Source organism: Leucoraja erinacea, chromosome 5, assembly GCF_028641065.1.
Source record: "Leucoraja erinacea ecotype New England chromosome 5, Leri_hhj_1, whole genome shotgun sequence".
Taxonomy (NCBI): domain Eukaryota; kingdom Metazoa; phylum Chordata; class Chondrichthyes; order Rajiformes; family Rajidae; genus Leucoraja; species Leucoraja erinaceus.
In genome coordinates, this window is record NC_073381.1 from 81,950,817 (window position 1) to 81,969,582 (window position 18,766).

The 18,766-nt window shown below is 43.1% G+C and overlaps 1 protein-coding gene across 4 annotated transcripts in view; it reads left to right on the top strand.

Moving 5' to 3' along the window:
- The window catches only part of phip (pleckstrin homology domain interacting protein), a 186,218-nt gene that overhangs the window by 9,602 nt on the left and 157,850 nt on the right, over nucleotides 1-18,766 (top strand). For all 4 annotated transcript variants that reach the window (XM_055636089.1, XM_055636087.1, XM_055636088.1 and 1 more), the window contains exons 5-6: nucleotides 943-1,093; nucleotides 1,194-1,292. In XM_055636089.1, the coding sequence (XP_055492064.1) occupies nucleotides 943-1,093; nucleotides 1,194-1,292 (250 nt within the window). The remainder of the gene's footprint in view (nucleotides 1-942; nucleotides 1,094-1,193; nucleotides 1,293-18,766) is intronic.

The window sequence follows — 18,766 nt, forward strand, 5'->3', positions numbered from 1 at the left end:
AGTCTGAATAAAAAAATCTGGGCATTTGGATTAAGTATTTCTTAGGATGCATTCTTTCTGATTGCTCAGTATTCCTGAGGAGCAGCAAAGGAGTTGAGATCTAATATTAGGATCATTAGAAATGTTTTAGGGAATTGTTCCATAAAACTTGAATACCTTGGTGTTATTAATGTATAGAAAGGAGCTGCAGATTATGGTTTATATTAAAGATAGATATCAGGTGTTGGAGTAACAGTGACTCCTGCATTTTGTGTCTTCCTTCTGATTGTATTAATTTTTGGTTTGTTACAAAGAGGTTTGATGGTAATGCTGAAAGCAGCTTTCTCTAAACTGCTGCTCTATTTAATCAAAGCTAGAGTGCAGTCTGTCGAGCCAGGAGACGATCTTTGCTTGGCGTACTTGAGCTGAGGGAGAAGATAATGATGCATGTGATGTTTGATGACTCAGCAGTTCCACAAAACAAACAGTGTGTTGTCGGGCTTTTTAACTGAAATAGCGCTAGAGGAAATGGGGATTGATCAAGAATCAACAATCTTCTATTGTTTATGAACCCAGGGATTTAATTGTTTCTCATGCTTTTTGGTTTTGATTTCTCTGGATGGTGGCGCAGCAGTAGAGTTGTTGCCTTCCAGCGCTCACAGTGCCCGAGACCCAGGTTGGATCCTGACTGCGGGTGCTGTCTGTACGGAGTTTGTACGTTCTCTCCGTGACCGCGTGGGTTTTTCTTCGAGATCCTCTGTTTTCCCCCACATTCCAAAGACGTACAGGTTTGTAGCTTAATTTGCCTGGTATTTAAAAAAAAAAAGTAAATTGTACTTAGTGTGTGTAGGATAGTGTTAATGTGCGGGGATCGCTGGTCGTTGCAGACTCGGTGGGTCGAAGAGCCTGTTTGTGCGCTGTATCTCTAAACTAAACAACTAAACACTCTCTCTCTTTTAAAAGGTGAAAACACACAGGCACATAGCTCCGGACCACCTCCTTCAGATATGTCAACGACTTGGACCTCTCCTGGAGAAGGAAACCCCACAGAGTGTCCCAGGTGTCCATTCGTTGCTGGGCGCTGGAAGGCAGTCTCTGCTACGAACAAGCAAAAGTACGAGGCGTCTATTATAGTAAAGCAATGTCACAAATTTTTCTTTCTTCGCTTCAAAGCAAATTCTCACGGTGATTCTGGATTTTTTTTTTCCCAAAAGGTTGCAAACATGTGGTATGGAAAGGATCGGCACTTGCAGCCTTACACCGTGGAAGACCACCAGAGCCTCCAACCAATTACGGCAGCCCACCAAATATCGGTATGCTTATAGCGTAGGAAAGAACTGCAGATGCTGGTTAGAATTGAAGATAGGCAGAAAATGCTGGAGTAACTCAGTGGGTCAGGCAGCATCTCTGGAGAGAAGGAATATGGGTGATGTTTCGGGTCAAGACCCTTCTTCAGTCTGATCTGTTTCAGGTCTAGATCCTTCTTCAGACTGATCTACATGATCTACACTATTTGCCTTTGTTTGGCCTATATCCCTCTAAACCGTTCGTAGAAATGCACATGTCCAAATGTATTTTAAATGTTGTTATAGTATCTTCATTAACTACCTCCATATACCCTTCACCCTCCTATGAGTTCCTATTAAATCTTGGGCCTCTCACATTAAACCCAAGTCCTCTGGTTCCTGATTCCCATTCTCTGGAAATGTTCCTATTTCACCAATTATCCTTGCTGAGTGAACTGGCATTTTACCTCATTTTTGTGCTGAATGTGAAGTCTCTGTTGTTCATTACCCGGTTTCAAAATTGAGTTAATATTGTTTATATTGCATTGAGTACATTAGAACTTTGCAGTTGCTGCCCTTGAGATGCCTGTGTATCTTTGATATAATGACAGAAGTGACAGAGCGAAAAGGATTGAGAATTCGAACTCTTAAAATAAATAGCACATTTTTATTGTATGGAAGTGCTTGTGAAGTAGAAAATAACACTGAAATGCACTCGGTTCATGCAAATTGTCAAGACATTTGATATTATGAATTTTAGAATGATGCCTGTTTAGTGTTTGTTAAAAAATAAGGGTATATTGCCTTTATGTTTTTAATTATGTTAATTGTGATGTTGTGTACAGAAAAATTGTGTTGAATATATTTTGTGACAAGATGGGGTATTGATAATAATATCAGACTCCTGAATCAATCACCTCTTTCATATCCCCTTCCTGGAGGTACTGCCAGGTATTCTGACTTAATTCTACTTCATTTGGTTATTCCGTTATTGTGTGTTAGTTGATTTTTGCACCACTTCAGATTGCATTGCAATCATAAGGTTAGTTTATTGTCATGCGTACCGAGGTACAGCGAGATGGTTTTGTTATTGTTGTGTGCTATCCAGTCAGCAGAAAGACAATACATGATTACAATCAAGCCATTTACAGTGTATAAATACATAGTAAGGGAATAACATTAGTGCAAGGTAAAGCCAGCAAGGTCCGATCAATGATAGTCCGAGGGTCACCAAAGCGGTAGATGGTAGTTCAGCACTGCTCTCTGGTTGTGGTAGGATGATTCAGTTGCCTGATAACAGCTGGGAAGAAACTGTCCCTAAATCTGGAGGTCTTTGCACAATTCTGCTGTCTTGCTTTGATTATTGCTGTAATGTGTATTAGCATGTATTCTGTGTGCACCGAGCTAAATCTGAACAAGGAATTTCATTGCACCCTGATGTACAAGACAATAAGCTCATCTGACTTCAGTGGAGCTGTGCAGAAAGTTAAGAAATTAGGCCGAGCAAGTGGCTGATGCATCAGAGCAAGAACATGTTGTGACCAGTAGCCATAATTCTATAGTTAATGGAGAAAGATAGGACTAGTTCTCAAGAAGAAGTCTTAGCTTTTAGTTTAGTTTAAAGATACAGCACGGAAACAGGCCCTTTGGCCCACCTAGTCCACCAGTGATCCCCGCACATTAACTAACACTATCCTACACACACCAGGGACAGTTTACACTTTTACCAAAGCCAATTAACCTAGAAACATGTAGATCTTGTGGAAAGAAACCGAAGCACCCAGAGGAAACCCACATGGTCACAGGGAGAACATACAAATTCCATACAGACAGCACCTGTAGTCAAGATTGAACCTGGGTCTCTGGCCCTATAAGGCAGCAACTCTACCGCTGCACTGCCCTGTGTGGTCATTTTCAGGGAACTGAGAACCTGTAACCCAAGGTCTTGCCGCCCAGGGGCATGCCTTTAACTTGGTAAGTCCTGCCCTGGTTTGACTTACCAACATCCATCACTTCACACTTTTCAGAGTTAAATTCTGCTTTCCCTGAAGTGAAGGAAGATGAGAAGTTACAAGACAGACGTGTATCAAATTACGTGAGACATAGATAAAGAAGCCAACCAGAGTCTGTTCCCCATGGTGGGAGACTAATAAGCGAGTTCGGTATTACAACTGCGCATGCGTGAGTTTGCCCAGGTCATGGGTCGGGATAAATATTCTCACCAGCTGAGCTATTGTGTGTATACATTACGATCGATAATTGTTTTGACCTGCGTTTCATACATATTTTCCAGTTTTGCTTCGAGGCAAGAAAATACTGCTTTCAAAAATATTAACTAGGTGTATTTATGGGTCATTTGTTCAAAACGACAATGATTTTGGTGGATTTATTGGCTTTTCCTTGGTCGCTTGCTGGCATGCTTCGCTGAGTGAGCGAGATCGTGACAATGAATAACAACCGTTTTGTATTGTTTTTATTTTGGAAGGGGGAGGGGGGGGGAGAATGAAATGAAATGTATGATTTCTATAACTATCAATAGGTAATATGAAAAGTATTTGTGGGGTTTTCCCCTCTTACTATACTATAACGGCTGTATGCATGTTTGTTAACTTCTGAATGAGTTCTGCATGTACATGCGTAAGTAAAGTTGTGTAAAGCAACGCAAACCTATGTTGACGATGGACCAGATAACAAACGTTCACAAGCTTTTGCTGTAGATCATGCTTATGTGTACAAATGCAGCTGTCAAGAGAGCTGTAATCGCATGGGATCCGAAAACAGACGGACCTAAACAAATTGACTGACAAAGTGGAACGTTGGAAGGCAAGGTAGAAGAATTGAAACAAAAACTGAAGAATACTGCAGATAAAAAGCTTTTTTGTAGCAATATCAAGACAAAGTGTGAGAAGATTGACAGGGCTTTCTTTGAAGGAAGACTTAGACAACCTATGCGAGTATGTGAAGCATAAAGCAATGGAAATGCAAAATTGGGAAGGGAAGAAAAAAGTCATCAGTACTAAAGTACAAAGAACATTTAAACAATCACCAAAGAAGTCTGGACCTAGATCAAAACTCAGCATCAAGGATGAAATGGTACTCGTGTCGATGACGCTGCGCTTTGGGCTGTCGGTGGTGTTTCTCCCGACTTTGTTTGGACTCAGTGGGGGCACGTGTTCTAAAATATTCAATACTTGGATTAAATTCCTAGCCATCCAACTGAAACCCCTGATTTTATGGTCAGATCGTGATTTGATAAGGTCCACGCAGCTGAAACAGATAGCAAATACATGCCCAGCACTGAGATGCATGCTCGACTGCACAGAGATATTTATAGAATGACCACGGCACCTACAGTTGCAGGCTTTGACATGGTTTGACGACAAGAGACACAACAATGTGAAACTATTGGTTGGAATGGCCCCAAATGGCATGATCACATTCTTATCAAAAGCTTGGGGTGGGCGATCATCTGATGCACACATTGTTCGGAAGAGTGGATTTTTGAACTTACTTGATCCTGGGGATTGCAAAATGGCGGATAGAGGATTTCCCATTCAAGAAGACTTGATGTTTCGCCAAGCCTACTTAGGGATCCCCCTCCCAGTGGTAGTTATCAGCAAATGGCCAGAGAAAAAGTACACAAAACCAAGAAGGTTGCCAATGTCCACATTCATGTTGAACGGACCATAGGTCGTCTAAAGTTGTTTAACTGGGATGGCAGGACTTTCATATAAAGAAAGACTGGATAGACTCGGTTTGTACTCGCTAGAATTCAGAAGATTGAGGGGGGATCTTATAGAAACTTACAAAATTCTTAAGGGGTTGTACAGGCTAGATGCAGGAAGATTATTCCCGATGTTGGGGAAGTCCAGAACTAGGGGTCACAGTTTAAGGATAAGAGAGAAGTATTTTAGGACTGAGATGAGAAAATCATTTTTTACACAGAGAGTGGTGAATCTGTGGAATTCTCTGCCACAGAAGGTAGTTGAGGCCAGTTCATTGGCTATATTTAAGAGGGAGTTAGATGTGGCCCTTGTGGCTAAAGGGATCAGGGGGTATGGAGAGAAGGCAGGGATGGGATACTGAGTTGGGTGATCAGCCATGATCATATCGAATGGCGGTGCAGGCTCGAAGGGCTGAATGGCCTACTCCTGTACCTATTTTCTATGTTTCTAACATCCTGAGAAACACTTTACCCATCATTTTAGTTCTGAATATTGATGATATTTTCACTGACTGTGCAGCATTATGTAATTTACTGCCTCCATTGGTGTGTAAATGAGATGTTGTTGCATTTGCAGATCATTTTGATCAGCAGTTCAACTTTTATGTTCAACCAGATTTGATATGAACTGAAATCCAGAACTTGCAGAGTTTGCCACATGTACATTTCAACTCAATCTGAGCTATACATCTCTTGCCTGGTACTTATTTTGCAAAACAGTTTTAGTATCACCATTTATCTATACAGAGCTCATTTATTACATTTAATTCTTAGTATACAAACTGGTGGATTTGTTTTCTGACAGTATGACAGTACTGTACTATACATTTAGTTTGTAAAGGACCAGTGTACTTGCATTTGCATAAGCAATTTTAAGATAATTTGTTCTCAATAGCCACAATGACTACTAATAGTTATACTGTATGTGTGTCTGGATTTGTTCCAGGATGCATGTCAGGATCTTGTTTTGCATATCTGCTGTGTAGTTTTTAATAATTCTTCATGTACCAGGTAGAAATAAAATGTTGGGAAAAATCATAGGGCTTTGGAATTGCAAATAATTGATAAAGACATGCTAGATTAATATTTAGGAGGTGGCATGTCATTGTGGTTGTACATTGTATAGAGGGTTGCACTTTTAAAATACAAAGAAGACAACTCAGACTGAAAATGTTTACACAGAGTTCCGCCCAATACATACACACAGTTTATACAGCACTGCATTCGCGATCACAAGAAAACACTCTTTGTTTATCCCGAATGACCGTTGACAAATCCCATGATTCATTGCGCGTGCGAGATTCCGAACTCGCTTTTTCTAGAGGGCAAAAGTTTAATGTGAGAGGGGTATTGGCATCTGGACAGGTACTTGAATGAGTAAGGTATAGAGGGATACATATTAATGTATGAAATTGTGAATATTATAAGTAGGCATGGTCAGATGGAGCCAGGCGATTGGCCCAACTAGTCCGTGCTGACCAGGGTGCCCTGTCTAAGTTAGTCCCATTTGCCCACGTTTGACCCATATCCGTCATCTTTCCTATCTGTGTGCTTGTCTAAGTGTCTTTTAGTTGCAGTTATAGCACGTGGAAGTGATTGTTCAGTAACTTGGTATTTGTGAAGAACTTGGCATGTTTCTGTTTTAGGAGATTTGCAAAATGTTTCTAGAATGATTTGAAGTTGTTGGAAAAGTACCGTTGTGATCATAAGGAACTTTATATATCTGCAATTTAAGAAGGTGGGAAGAAATAAAAGAACTGGTCTGTCCTATGAATTTCTGAAAGTCGAGCTAATAGGACTTGATGTTTCAATCCTTGTAGTAAATCGGCACTTTTAATATAGGCAGTGGGATTGGAGTGGTGAAAGGTAGGGTAGGGACGTCATCGGGGTCATCAGGTGGGCGTTTGACGTTTCATTGACAAGCCCTCAGCATCTCCAAAGGGCTCAACGGTGATACCTGGGGTCCCAGGTACACCCCCCTCAATAACATGCCCTCCTGTCTTCATCTTGCAGCCTAATTGTTGTATTTCATTTTAATCCAAAGCCAAGTACAAGTTTGTAGGTTAATTGGCTTCTGTACATTGTACAGAATTGTCCCTAGTGTGTAGGATAGTGCTAGTGTATGCGGTTATCGCTGGTTGGCGCGGAATCGGTGGGCCAAAGGGTGTGGGCTACTTCATACAGTGTGTGGGCTACTTCATCCAACCTGTGGAATCTTATGTTGGAAAATAGCTCCAGGTAGATAACTCTAGAAAATCCTTTCCATTGAGGAAGATGTGTTGTATTTTGAATAAATGTGTGGTGAGCCCTTTTTAAATCTAAGGACTTTTCTCCGCTTGCTATACGTTTACATTTTTAGTGGGGTCACTGTTGTACAGGCTTCACATAGTATGAGTTTGTATTTGTAGGGAAAGAGTTTTGGCTGAGCAGTGGTGGATGATGTTGTAGTAATGTTGAGATGTACACTGCAAGCCACCAGATACCACAGCACATATCCCAATGATGCCCCACAGCCTTGAAATGTGTGGTTTATTAGTTAATTGGAGAAACAGGTTGACATTTGTGCGAGTCCTGGGTTAACCTCTCTCTCTCCCCATTTCTCCCACCATCTCCCAAACACTCCCTCCTCCTGCCGCCTTACTCCTTACCCCTCCTTCATAAACTCATCTCCCATCCCACATCTCCCTTTTATTTCCCCTCCCCTGTCCCTTTCCACCATATCTGTCCCTCCAGCTTTACATTTCACTCCTCCTTCTTTGATTCTCTGACACCCTTTTCACCTCTCACCTCTCACTCCACCCATCTGCCAGTCGAAACTCCCCATCGCCTGTATCCATCCACCTGTCACTTGCCAAGTGTTGTCCTGCCCTCACCACTCTGTTCTCCCCACCACTAGAACCTGTCTGTAGAAGGGTCAAGACCCAAAACCTTCTCTCTCCATTCCCTCCACAGATGCTGCCTGACCCATTGAGTTGCTTGTTTTTTTCCATGATCCTTATTGATCCTCGCTTTAATGTAAAGTTATTTATTTCATTGTTAGGATGTTAGGGCAGAGGACACTGGGTTTGTTGTATGACAGGGACCCTAGTGTATGGCATACTTGCCTTTGGTGGACTGGGCATTGAGTACAAGAGTTGAGGCACCATGTTCGAGCTCCAGGAGAAGGCACCTGCAATATTATGTGCGGTCTTGGCCGCCATACTACAGGAAGGATGTAATTAAGCCAGAGACAGTGTAGAAATGATAAACAAATGTATTGCTAAGACTGCTCTTTCTGCTATTGCTCAGTCTGAAGAAGGGTTTCGGCCCGAAACGTCACCTATTTCTTTCGCCCCATAGATGCTGCTGCATCCGCCGAGTTTCTCCAGCATTTTTGTGTACCCCCATATTGCTAAGACTGAAGGGTTGTGTTTTAAGGATTAGATATATTTGGATTGTTTTCCTTGGAACAAAGGTGACTGAGGGTGACGTTACAGAGTGTTATAAAATATTTAAGGTGAAGGTCAGTCTTTTTTCGCTAGTATTGGGGAACATGAAAATCAAGGGTATAGATTTAAGATGAGAGGAGAGAGATTTAAAAGAGACCTGAGGGGCAATTCTAACACCATGACACTCATGGTGTAGAAATAAAATATCTCTATACTTATAAATCTCTGATCTTGTATGTGGATGTATTTGTTTGTGTGTTTATTTGTTTGTGTATAATCACATCTTCTCGAGAAAACGACGCGCCAATGGTAAAATGTTTACATATTCCAGTAGAGTTTTTTCTCCTGGAGTCCGAAATCGCCTTTTCTGAAAAATGAATGCTCGAGTCATTAATGAAAATGACCACAAATCCGACAAAACTTTGGGGGAGGGGGAAATGGCTGTCTTTCGCTGATGACGTCACAATGCGTCAGCGTGCCTGCCTGCCGTTCTTGCGCTGCGAGTGACGTCAGCCCCTCCCTTCTCCCCCCATTATTCGAAAGTTGGGCTGTCGACTGAAGACCAAAGATCATATCTGAAGACGGCGGCGGCTCAACTCGGTGTCCTTTGGTCGACGCACGCCCGATCGCGCCTTGACTCGGGTCCTGTCCTCGGGCCCGGTCCTTGGATCGGCATGGGTCACCCCCTCACTCTCCCCCCCCCCCCCCCCCCCCCCCCCCCCCCCCCCCCCCCCCCCCCCCCCCCCCCCCCCCCCCCCCCCCCCCCCCCCCCCCCCCCCCCCCCCCCCCCCCCCCCCCCCCCCCCCCCCCCCCCCCCCCCCCCCCCCCCCCCCCCCCCCCCCCCCCCCCCCCCCCACCCTCCCTCTCCCCCCCCCCCTCCTCCCCCCCCCCCCCCCCCCCTCTCTCCCCCCCCCCCCCCCCAGACGTGCCTGTGAGTTGGGGGCTATGCGTGTGTGGATAGGGCACGGATAGGGTAAAAAGAGCGAATGAATAATATTAATAGAATATCAAGGGGGGGTGGTTAGTGTGTGTGTAAGGCCGCAGCCCCCCCACCCCCCTCCCCGCAACTGCGTGTTGAGGGGACGGGACCCAACGGGTCCCACTTGGTCTAGTTACATTTAAAATCAAGAGAGGGAATTTAAAAATGAACACGTTGGTGTTTGGTAAACATTTACTGATTGAGGTTTTCGAAACTGGTTCCATGAAGTCAAAGAATGTTGATTAATTACAGGAAATTGGATTAGTCAAATACATTCTTCAATTGAATTTTTCTGGATAATTTCTGTTTAATCAGTACAGTCTTTTTTTATCAGTAGTTTTCTTAAGTCCCTTTTGTTGGTAAAGTGAGCAAATGATTTTTGCTTCTTGGTGCTTGAGATAAATCGGTGATTGTGACATGCAAGGTGATTTTCTTTGGCAAAGTTAGTGGACCTTTCTGAAGACTGATGCAGATTATATTAACCTATTCAGTGCCACACCCGAGTATACTGGGGTCATGGCCAATTGTGTAAAAAAAACAGGATTAAATGCAAGGAATTCACTGGAACCTGTGCACCCCAACCCTCCAGAAAGAAATTTAATTGAAAATTTGTCATAGAACTTGTACAAAATCATGAGAGGAATAGATCGGGTAGATGCACAGTCTCTTGCCCATAGTAGGGTAATTGACGACCAGAGGACATAGGTTCAAGGTGAAGGGAAAAGATTTAATAGGAATCCGAGGGGTCACTTTTTCACACAAAGGGTGGTGGGTGTATGGAACAAGTTGCCAGAGGAGGTAGTTTGATAAACGTTTAATAAACAGTTAGACCAAGTACATGGATAGGACAGGTTTGGAGGGAAATGGACCAAGTGCAGGCAGGTGGGGCTAGTGTAGCTGGGACATTGTTGGCTGGTGTGGGCAAGTTGGGCCAAAGGGCCTATTTCCACGTTGTATCACTGTCTCTAAATGACCACAGTGAGGACATTGACATCAAAGTATTGCAACTAGTATTCTTGTATTGTATTGTATTCAAATTTTATTGTCGTTGCCTCACTTTGAGACAACAAAATGAATTTCCCGTACAGCAGTATCGTTAAAAAAAATCACAAGAAAAATAATAAAAATAAATAATAAATAAATAATAAAACATATTAAAAAAATAAAATTGAAATTGAATTAAAAATTTAACAAAAGCACAAACACAAAAAGTCCACGACAAAACATAACATAAATGGCACCAAGGTGAGGACGGCACCATAGTCCAGCCAGCCTCCCCTCCGTGTCCATCCATAGTTTTCACACCTGCAAGGGTGGGTGTTCAGGCCCTCACGCCGGGTGGTGGAACGCTGACGCCGAGCCCCGACGGTGAGCATCCTCCTCCTCAGCGGCCCCGGACCTTTGATCAGCCGCCTCCCGCTGCCGGAGTCTGCCGTTCCTGAATCCACAGGCCGAGCTGGGCAGAGTAGACGCGCTGTCCATCAGCGCCGCCCGCGTTGGGAGCTAGCAAACGCAGCTCCTTGATGTTTGCAGAGGTCCAGCAAATGGACCAGGCAGTCAGCCACGCGGCAGGTGGGGCTAGTGTAGCTGGGAGGAAATTGTAGGCCGCTGTGGGTGCGGAATAATAAGTTGGGCTGAAGGACGGTATCCCCCGCACCGTGCCCTCTTCCCCCACATAAAAACACAAAAAAAACACAAAAAAATACACTTTAACATAACTAAATAAACAAAAACACAAAAAGATACCGGGCTGTAGGTGGAGGCTGCTGGCACCAGCCCCACCGGAAGTACAACTAGAAGTCCTCTATTGATTCCTTAATGGTATTGGGTAAAAATGTAAGAAATCTTATTAATCTTTGTGTAGAATGCCATGCAATAGTAAATTAATTAGTTGCAGTTGATTTAAAGGCCATTGTTAAAATGCTTAATGATATAGAATATGCTGTGACTATAAGAGTCCAATTGTTTAAAAAGTGATTTTTTTGAATCTGAAAGAGAAAGATTGGTTAATATTTTGGGTGGAATCATCAATGCAACTTTGGTTTGCCTTCCAGTCAATATGAAGCACCCTAGCAAGATTCAAGAGAGTTTATTGTCATGTGTCCCAGATAGGACAATGAAATTCTTGCTTGCTGCAGCACAACAGAATATTGCAGGCATAAATAAATAAATACAGAACAGAACTGATCAGTGTGACCATATACACACACATAAATAAACAGATAAAGTGCAATGGGCTATTAATGATCAGTTTTGTTTGAGTTGAGTTGAGTTGAATAGCCTGATGGCTGTGGGGAAGCAGCTATTCCTGAACCTGGACATTGTAGTCTTCAGGCTCCTGTACTTTCTACCTGAAGGCAGCGGGGAGATGAGTGTGTGGCCAGGATGGTGTGGGTCCTCGATGATACTGCCAGCCTTTTTGAGGCAGCGACTGTGATAGATCCCCTCGATGGTAGGGAGGTCAGAGCCGATGATGGACTGGGCAGTGCCTACTACTTTTTGTAGTCTTTTCCGCTCCAGGGCGCTCAAGTTGTCGAACCAAGCCACGATGCAACCGGTCAGCATGCTCTCTACTGTGCACCTGTAGAAGTTAGAGAGAGTCTTCCTTGACATTCTGACTCTCCGTAATCTTCTCAGGAAGTAGAGGCGCTGATGTGCTTTCTTTATAATTGCATCCGTGTTCCCGAACCAGGAGAGATCTTCAGAGATATGCACGCCGAGGAATTTGAAGCTCTTGACCCTCTCCGCCATCATAATGTAATGATTGATATAAATGTAGTGATTGATATAAACGGGACTGTGGGTCCCCATCCTACCCCTTCCAAAGTCCACAATCAGTTCCTTGGTTTTGCTGGTGTTGAGAGCCAGGTTATTGTGCTGGCACCATTTGGTCAGTCGGTCGATCTCACTTCTATACTCTGACTCGTCACCATCAGTGATTCGTCCCACAACAGTGGTGGCGTCAGCGAACTTGATGATGGCTTTCGCACTGTGTCCGGCTACGCGGTTATGAGGATAGAGTGAGTACAGCAGGGGGCTGAGCACGCAGCCTTGAGGTACTCCCGTGCTGATTGCTATCGAGGCTGACACATTTCCACCAATATGGACAGACTGTGGTCTGTGAATGAGGAAGTCGAGCATTTGAGTAACGGGGCATTTTTGTACTTTGGCCACCGTGACTTGTCAAGACTAGATGCAGAGCAAGATTCTTTATTCTGCTGAACATTCAGAACAGCATTTTGCATTCTACCACTACAATATTTCTTTCATTCCCTACTACTATCCTTAGAGAGTCATAGAGTTGTATAATACTGAAATGGGGCCCCTCAGCCCATCATGTCCCCATTGACCTTTATGCCTACCTCCTGGCATTTATCCGCATTATATCAATATCATGCTATGCTTTGCCTCTTTAAGTGCCTGTGTAAATGTCTCTTAAATGTAGTGATTGTATCTGACTACACCAACCTTTGTGGTAGCAAGTTCCGGCTATTAACCACTTCTTTCCAAACTTTCCCATCAATATTAACCAAACTTTCCCCTCCATTCCCCTTTAAAATTCCTTACTCTCATCTTAAAGCTATACCTCTTGTTTTTGATACTCCCTTCATGGGGGAAAAAGATTCTGTTTAACTTCCTAATCTGTGCCTCTTGTATTTGTCTCACAAGTCACCCATCAGCCTCCTCTGTTCTGGGAAAACAAGTCCAGTCTATCCAGTTTCTCGCCATAACTAATGTCCTCCAATCCAGGCAACATCCTGGTGAATCTCCTCAACAGTCTCTCCAGTGTAACCATGTCCTTCCCAAAGATCCTATAGCGGAGCAGGATAGATCACTCCTGCTAAATGCAATGGGCTGACGTGTAGTACGCAACGGAACGGAACGTGGGCCTTTTTTTTCCCATCCATTTACGTAACCTGTCTCGCAGTGTAATCAACGTTGTGGGGAAACGGGTTGTGTTAATAAATTAAAATTCTGAAAATGAGGTGAAGATTTTTTACCAAATAATGTTTATTTTTACAAGGATGTTTCCATAACCAACTTCCATCTCCGCACTAGTTATCTTTGGGATCTTTGGTGCGGAAACGGAAGTCAGTTATGGAAATGGGGCCTAGCATTACCTATGTATCTGCCCATGACCGTACCACGTCGTTTTCGTCGAGTGATCTATCATTCTTGCTATAGGATCTTTGGTCCTTCCTACTGCAATGTGACCTGAACTACGCACAATACTCCAAATGCTATGCAACGTTCCACCATTGCATCCCAACTTATATGACTTGTGTAGCCAAGCAAGCCATCTGCTACCCGATCTATGTGTGGTGCCAATTTCAGTGAACTAAGGACTTGAACTCCAAGGTCCCTCTGTTCATCAACATTCCTTTGCACCCTACTATTTACTGTTATCTACTCCTATTGAATTTCCCAAATGCCTCGTCTTGCACTTGTCAGGATTAAATTCTATCGGCCAGACCCTAGTCCAACTTTCCATGTGATCGTTATCCGGGTGTAATCTTCGACACCCTTCCTCGCTGTCCACAACACCGCCAACCTTGTGTCATCCACCTTCCCGACCAAATCATTATTATCACAAACAACGAAGGTCCCAGCACTGATCTCTGCAGTACACTGGTCACGGGCTTCTAACCAGAAAAAAACAATTATTTCACCACCCACCAAGTCAATTTTGGATCCTGTTAGCCAGATCATTTTTGATCCCAGGTGCCTTAAACTTATGGATTGGTCTACCATGCAGGACCTTGTCGTATCCTTTCCTAAAGTCCACGTAGGACATGTGCCTTCATTGAGAGGACTGGAATATAAAAGGATTTAATGCTCAGGCTCTATATGTACCTGTAAGTTTAAGGCAACATTTGTAATATTATGAGCTGTTTTGGGCCCCATATTTAAGGAAGGATGTGCAGGCTTTGGAGAGGATTCAGAGGAGGTTTAGAAGAATGATCCCAGCAATGATTGGGTTGATGTACAAGGAGCGTTTAAAGGCTCTGGGCCTGTACACGTTGGACTTTAGAAGGATATGGGGGGGGGGGGGGGGATTTCAATAAAACCAATTGAATACTGAAAGGCCTAGATAGAGTGGATGTAGACAGGATATTTCCAGTAGAGGAGGAAATCATATGCCCCATTCCAGCCGTCTGATGTTTGCAGGTCAGGAAGTCCTAAAGATGCAGATGGAGGCCCCAAGGCCACGGTCTGGAAGTTTAGATGAGTTTTTTTAATGAGTTCCCAAATGATTTGTGAATGGTTGAGAACATCAGAGAGATTAACAGACATATTTAGTGACAGCTTCAGAATGGTTATTGAGACCAGAGATGGGGTCTTGCATCGCAAAAACGTGCGGGGTTGGTTGGGTTGCTTTCTTCCCGTGAATTGGTTGGGTGAACCTTCATTTCACAACTTCTGCCAACTAGATCATTTTTTGGGATCAGGAGAACAGAACTGAACACGTGTGCCATCTGTGACCTCTCAAAAGCCCTGAATAATTGTAATACATAATCCTTGCTCCTGTACTCAGAATCTCTTCCCAGAAGCTCATATACCTTTTACCTTCTTAACTACTTGCTTCATCTGCATGTGTGCTTTCATTGGCTGGTGTATTAGGATATATGGATCAATTTGTACATGAACATTTCTTGATCTATTGTCATTTAAGTCCCAGTTTACCTTTTTTTCTATGTCGATAACTTTGCATTTATCACCATTATACTTTATTGAAGACTGCGAAACTGAAATTGATAAATTTATATGAGATTTTAAAAAATTGTTATGCAAATGTGGCCATCAATGTGAAGACCAAAGTTTAATTTAGTTTAGAGATACAGTGCGGTGATAATTTAATTGAGTTTGGTTTAGAGATGCGGCTTTGGTCCACCGAGTCCGCGCTGACCAGCGATCCTCGTGCACTCACACTATCTTAAACACCAGAGCCAATTTACAATCTTTACAAAAGCCAATTAACCTGCTAAGATGTGTGTCTTTGGAGTGTGGGAGGAAACTGGAGAAAACCCACGTGGTCACAGGGAGAATGTACGAACCCTGTACAGAGAGCTCTTCCAGTCAGGATCGAAACACTGTTAGGCAGCAACTCTACCTCCACTTCACTGTGCCACTCGAAGACATTTAGTGCCATAGTTGCTCTTAAATTGAGTGGTTTGCTCTTTCCTGTCAGGAGGTGTTGATTATGAATCCTTTTTTTGTGGGTCTGAATTATTTTTCCTTTGAAGATAGCAGATTTCCTACCCTGAAGGATATCAGTGCAAGAGATGGTTTTAACAATATTTCACAAATTCCATTGTTTTGGAGTTTTACAGATGTTGTGTGACTTGTCAAGGAATTCTAACACACTCTTTTTAATCCCAGAGATTCCATTGTTTAATATTCCAGCCTTATTTACTATTTCCGCAGTGGTAGGATTTGAACTCTTATTTTAAGATTATTTAACTAGTTTATTTGTTTGCAATTCCAATCATGTTACCGTGACCTAATTTTACACCATCTCAAACACTTTTTAAAATCTTTATTAACCACTAAGTAACCCAAGCTTGGTAACTGGTTCGGTGGTGATCCAGTTTGATGGGATGAAAATTGTAATACCTGTTCCTGTTTCATGGAAACGTTTTAACATTATGTTGATTTTGATAGATTCAATTGGGGAAATGTTATTTTATTTAATTGCTATTTGAGCATAAAATACATGCACAGAAATTATTGAGGAGAACATTATATCCTTAACAAAAATATATACATATTTATAACAGGGATAGATGGCAACATAGGAAGGAAGAATGGTGTTTATATGTTCTATTAAAGAGCTGTAGCCAAATGGTTTTATTTTGCGCTACAATCATCTTGTTTGGTTTAGAGATACAGCATGTGAACAGACCATTCAGCCCACCAAATTCACGCTGATCATCTTGTTCTTTGATCAGATAGCATACAAGCACATATCTTCCTGTAAAATCCACCCAGACAGATAATCCCAATTATCTGGAGCATTGGCTAAAGTTTCTCCTTCCTGCATAGTATAGTTCTGACTGAAGAACATGCCTATCGATGTGGCACCATGTTTGTCCTGGCATTACCACAGCAGTCCAATTAAAATGAACAAGGAATGGGCTATTTATTTATTTAGTGGGTGGCACAGTAGAACTGTCGGTGGTGCTGCTGGCTCATAGTACTTGTAACCAAGGTTCAGTTTTGACCTCCAGTTTTGTTTTGTTTTGTTTTGACCTCCACAAGTGTGACCGTTCTTCCTGTAGCCATGTGGGTTTCCTAACAGAGAGTAATGAAGGGAACTGAGCACGTAACCCTGAGGAGCATTAGAATTGAGGTTCAGTATTGAGGCATAGATTTTCTGACTGATCATAACTGTGACGTCTGCAGTTCAGGAAGTCCAGAAACCAGTTGCATTCAGAGGCTTCAAGGCTGAGGTCCAGAAGTTTAAGGAGGGTTTCTTTAAACTCATCCCAAATGATTTTTGAATGGTTGAGAACATCAAAAAAAATTCACGAACATTCACTAATAGTGAATATATTAATCTGACGAAGGGCCTTGACCCGCAACGTCATCTATTCCTTTCTCCCGAGATGCTTCTCTCCAAAGATGCTGTCTGACCCACTGAGTTCCTCCAGCTTTTTGTGTCTTCAATAATAGTGGCAGCTTTTATTGCGAACAGAGGTGGGATCCCACATCCCAAAAACATGTAGGTTGCTCGGTTGCTTGGCTACTGTATATTATCTTATAAACTGGTCTGACTGGTAGGTAGGTGTTAATGGACATGTGTGAGAGAATAGGTTAGAGGCGAAATGAATGGGGGAATGGAAATGAGAGTCCGTTGAGTCGGTATTGGCTGGATGGGGTGAATTACCTTAAGTCATTTAAATTATACACGTGTGTGTTTTCTTTGCATTTCAGTCTGTTTAAAAAGTAATGATTATTTAACATTTCCCTTTAAACACTTCTTTGTTGATTTTCTGAACGGTTGTGAGCACCGGAGCGATTCCCAAGTTCAATAGTAGTGAGAGATTTATGATGGTTATGGAGCAAAGAGGGGATCTTACCAGCTTTTGGAGTTGCTTTGTCAGTGCAGTTGATCAGCTGAGCAGACAGCGGCTTCACGTTGCTGTGCTGGGCCTTGCTGATATGCTGGGAACTGGCCTCTCAATGGAAGACTGTTGCATCATGGGTACAACACTGGCCAAGATGGCATGATCCATTTGGGTGGCACGGTGGAGCAGGGGTAGAGTTGCTGCATTGCAGCGCCAGAGACCCAGGTTCGATCCTGACTACGGTTACTGTCTGTACGGAGTTTGTCCGCTCTCCCCGTGACCGCGTGGGTTTTCTCCAGGTGCTCCAGTTTCCTCCCACACTCCAAAGACACACAGGTTTGTAGATTAATTGGCTTTAGTAAAGATTATAAATGGGCCCTCGTTTGTAGGATAGTGCTAGTGTACGGGGAGCGCTGATCATCGCAGACCCGGAGAGCAGAAGGGCGTGTTTCCATGCTTTATCTCTAAGCTAAACTAGACCCAGGCCAGAATCTATCACCATAATGAAGTACTCCACCATGACAGCTCCCACATCAAACACAATGAAGTGCTTTGAAAGATTTGTAATGACCCACATCCGTGGCGGTCTTGTGAACAATCAAGATCTCTTGCAATTTGTGTACAGGAAAATTAGGTTTATGAGGGTGCCTTGGATTTCCCTTGGATGATGTTGGACTCTGGATTACCTTGGCAACAAGAACACCCATGTCAGGATGTTGTTCATTCACTACAGCTTAGCTGTCAGCATCATAATACCACTAAAGATCATCTTGGGGCGTCCATCTGCATCTGACTTCTGGGCATCCTGTTGGGCAGATCTCAGTTGGTTAGAATTGATTATAATACCTCCACACTGATCTCAACGCTGATCTCCTTCATGGTTACTTGCTGAGCTGCTCTCTCTTCTCCCTGCACATCCTTGCACAGTGTCAGAAAGACAAAGGAGATAGTAATCCATTTCAGGAAGCAAAGTGGTAAACATACCCCATTATACATTGACGGCGCCGACATAGAGATGGTTGAAAGCTTCAAGTTCCTCGGAGTCAATATCAGTCTGTAGAAGGGTCACGACCTGAAATGTCACCAATTCCTTCTCTCCGAGATGCTGCCTGTCCCCACTGAGTTACTCTAGCATTTTGTGACTATCTTCACCAACAACTTGTCCGGGACTAGCCATATCCAAGCAATGGCAAGAAAACACACCAACGCCTCTACTATGTTAGAAGGCTGTGGAACTTTGGCATGTCCCCAGCAACTCTCACCAATATCTACTGGGATGCATCACAGCATGGTGCTCCATC